Source organism: Penaeus monodon, chromosome 28 (genome assembly GCF_015228065.2).
Source record: "Penaeus monodon isolate SGIC_2016 chromosome 28, NSTDA_Pmon_1, whole genome shotgun sequence".
Classification (NCBI taxonomy): Eukaryota; Metazoa; Arthropoda; class Malacostraca; order Decapoda; family Penaeidae; genus Penaeus; species Penaeus monodon.
In genome coordinates, this window is record NC_051413.1 from 27,108,093 (window position 1) to 27,112,189 (window position 4,097).

The window sequence follows — 4,097 nt, forward strand, 5'->3', positions numbered from 1 at the left end:
TACTTAGCTTTTCTCCACTGCTCTAATCCAGAATGAATTAAAATAAAATATGACATACTAAGTGAATACATTAAGAGAAGCAAAACTTGTATTGAAACGTATATGTTCATTTTACAGTCCTCTGAAATGCTGAATCAGTAGAGCGTTCATGCACTTTTTATCTTGCAATTTTAAGAAGTAACTCAGCCTGATTCTCATCTCTTAGAAACACGACAATAATTACCCTTATTTGGGTTTATTTGTACTTGATAGTCAAAGTTCCACGCGTTAAAGCAAATTCTTTAACTTCTTTTAACGAAGATATCTGCTTGTACTGCTTGTTACTTATCTCACAATACTTTTATGTTGTATCTTTTTCTTTCTCGCCGCAGCAGTTTCTAAAGGCTGTGTTCGCTCGTTGTCTTCACCTCTAACAAGTATTAAACCACAAAGCAATTCAAGGAAAGGGAACTCGATACAGCGCCCCAAGTCTGTGAGGTTACGGCAGTGAGAATGGGACTTGTAAAAGAACTGTCATTGCGGAAGAGAAATATTGTTCTTTCTGTGAACTTTAACCCTTGCAAGTCTGGGAAAACGGCAAAGAGATATATTCGTCGTAAATGCAGAACTGTCTATTACAGCACGTCTTTGGAGATAAGAATTCACATCATACACTGTCTTCTACCAGTCATGTCATTTTTAATACATGTCAATCAAAACCTGTAGATTCGACAGTGAAATCCTGCAAAATAACTGCCAGACAGATCTAACTGCGATATATGATGGAAAATGTGACGAGCAATGATAACTGGTAGTGATATTCATGTGCATGTTTCAAACTAAATAACATCCCAGGGTAAAGGGCCTCAACACACGCCCATGTAGGGTGGTGGTAACTAACACATTCTAGCACACACTTTGAGAACAGTGACAAAACCTGGCGCATATAAAACAATACCAACAGGGAACTACGCTCGATCTGGGGAGGTAACAATGCCATTCCGCGGACTGTATTGGCACATAAAGGAAAGAGATACGATACTGTCATGGCATCCTGCATCAAAAAAGTCCCAGTGTATAACTCGTCAAAGCTTAACGAGAAAGACTGGCTAACAGGGCAGTATTTGGTGGTGATTCGCACTAGATTTTTTAAATATTTATTTTATAATGTATTACAAAATATTAGTAAAACTATACGTGTGCGGTAAATGCATAGAGCTAAAATTTTAGCTACTATGCTGTTATTTCTACATCCTTATTGATATGAGCATTCACCACAGGCTACATGTAAGTCTACAGTGTGTGTCTGGCAGAGATCGTACGTGGACATAAACAAGGACCAACAGCAACACAATTGGGGCAGGATGGCTACGGACGAACGGGAGACGGAGGGTGACACAAGTGACCATCACCTGAACATTCTACAAACGAGGGGGAGGGGGAGGGGGGAGTGTGCGCTCTCGGTCGACACCCGTCTAATCCGCCGAGGTGCGTCCGGGGGATGCACTCGCTCGCGGCCAACGCTTAGACACTACTGACGAGGGCGAGGTGGAGTGACAGGGAATGTATACTCACTGACGAATGGCACAAGTGACGAAGTTGTGTATGGTGGCTATACTCACTGTACTCACCACGCCGGCGGACAACTGCTGCAGAAGGTTACCACTCGAGGAGTTCGAGATGAGAGCCGAAGGGCGCCGATGGGACTTATAGGAGCCCCCGAGCGGGTTGCCGATGGAGGCTGTCGATGACCTTCGGGAGTCCAGGCCGCCGATGGAGCTGATGGAGCAGGTAGACTGCCGCCTGGAGCCCATCTTGGAGCCCGGCGAAGGCGTGAGAAGCATCGGAACACTCTTGCTGGCGTTGGCTAGACTCGAGCTCTGTTGGCGCGGGCGGGGAAGGGAGAGAGGGACACGGCGTTAGGCATCTGGCCGGCACGGGCATGGTGGCTGTTGACTTTATACAGATGTGTGTATATACACGTAAATCATACCTACTCTCGTATTATCCTCACAACAAAATCCCTCAATGGTTCGTTCTAAAAGCATTTTGTTATATTGTTGGAGACAATGATCCTGATATGACACTGACCAATCTAAGTGATAATTTTGATAAACGGTTCACTTTTAAAGTGATCTGACAAATTCTGTAATCATGTGAAGTTATTCATGATCATATCATAAACACATGAATAACAAAATACTCGCTTTCACGCAGTATTTTGCATAACGTCATCAGTGACATATTACATATTATTGGACCAATTTAGAATTCGTATTTTTTAAGAAGAGATTTACCGAGCATCGTGGAATTCTCTGGCTCATATTCAATCAGCTGGCACTCATTCTAAACTCATTTTACCAATAGATAATGTAAGATCCCTATCATGCAGAGCTGGCTATAATCCTTACGAAATACAGTGAATATCTGGCAATGGATCTGTAATGCCTTTTTACCCCCTCTTATATAAGTACATCACAACAGTTAAGTTATCTATTCAGTTACCCTCCGTCCATCTGCTTGCGAGTCACTGATGTCGCTATACAGCTACTATTATAACTCTACCTTAACTCATAAAAGGTATAATATATCTGAGTTAAATTTACCTTTAAAAAAGACTGGGACTTTGTCTGCACAGGAGATGATAAAAAATAAATTGAAGTCACAATTTACATTCTGTACATATTTAGCTTTAAAACTTTTACAATAGTAGAAAAAAACTGATCCTCATATCTTCTAACTGATGCATCTTACTTAAATGTTTGTTTTCGTGAAAGTAAATAATATCAAAATGCAGAAAATATACTAGCTCTCATCTACAAGATTTTAAAACTTACTCATTTAATTTCTAAACAAAAGATTTTGCATTCATGAAACAAATAGCCTTACATAGGTTCCAAAGACTGAGAATCTGATTTCAAGAATGTAAACCTTAATCATCATCAATGCAGAATCTCACAACAATATTGCAATTCGTAAATATCATGTAAAAAAAATGCTATTCATATTACTATAAATAGATATGCTACACAAATTACTATTATACAACATCTATGAAAGACTCATGTCACCTGTTGTACACCTCTGGCAATATGATGCAGCATTAAGACAATACCAGTCTCTGTTAACGTATATACTGATTTATTGTTACCCCCTTATGCAGCCATTATACAAAAGTCTACGCTTGAAAACCCACGTTTTCAAAAGGTGGCCCAGAGTCTGACATGAAAATACACAAAAGTGAACATGTAAAATTAAGAATATTGATATAAAGTCTTAAGATCTTATCCCGTTTAGTCATGTAAAACAGGAAGCAAGAATCATTGGTCAATAATAGTATTACGTATGATTTAGGCACGAAAAACAACGAAGGACCACAGTCATCACAAAGGAGAGAAAATGAGTAAACGGAGATCGTAAAATTTTAAAAATGAAGACAAAGTTTAGTTAATTTAATTTGTCACATTCTTACACAAATTATGAGTCCATTTAGAAAATTGTAGAAAAGGGGAAGTTTTGTTTACATTAGACATACAGAACAGCTGATGCCGAGACAATTAAGCTTCCATGTAACGAGGAACCACAAGGCTTGAAAATATCTTCGTAATTCTCAGAGCATCAGCAAATCTGCTACACAGGGCCAAAAAATGGTTTAGAAATTTCGTTTAAGAAGAAAATAACTTCATGACACAAACACATGAGAAAAAAAAATAAACGAAGCAATGCGGAAAAAAATGAAATTAACGTTCAGAAAATTCTGATTGTCTGACATATGCAATCATACATGCATACACTATTGTGCTCATGAATAGGTGTGTATATGTTGACAATAAGCTAGTAAAACACAATGTATTATCAGCAAGCATCAGTTTTTTTTTCTCTCTACAAAATTCATGCATTCTACAACTCTGATATAAAGAGAGAAGGCATGAAAATAGGGGTTAACCTCGTTTACCCACAAATGGCTTTGAAGAACAGTGTATGCAAGAATTATGAGTGTATGCTGTGTATGTTGAAAAGTCACTCATCGGTTTTTAGGTAATGCCGACTGCTTTTGATTATTTTTTATTTATTTTTCTATAATTTAAGCACAGTAGTGTTTGGATACTTTGCAATTT

At 38.5% G+C, this 4,097-nt stretch overlaps 1 protein-coding gene across 1 annotated transcript in view; it reads right to left on the reverse strand.

Annotated features, from left to right (window-relative positions):
- The window catches only part of LOC119591128 (SCY1-like protein 2), a gene marked incomplete at its 5' end in the record, with an annotated part of 331,697 nt that overhangs the window by 2,065 nt on the left and 325,535 nt on the right, over positions 1-4,097 (reverse strand). The window contains 2 exon segments of the mRNA XM_037939842.1: positions 1,611-1,859; positions 2,586-2,609. Coding sequence (XP_037795770.1) covers positions 1,611-1,859; positions 2,586-2,609 — 273 coding nt within the window.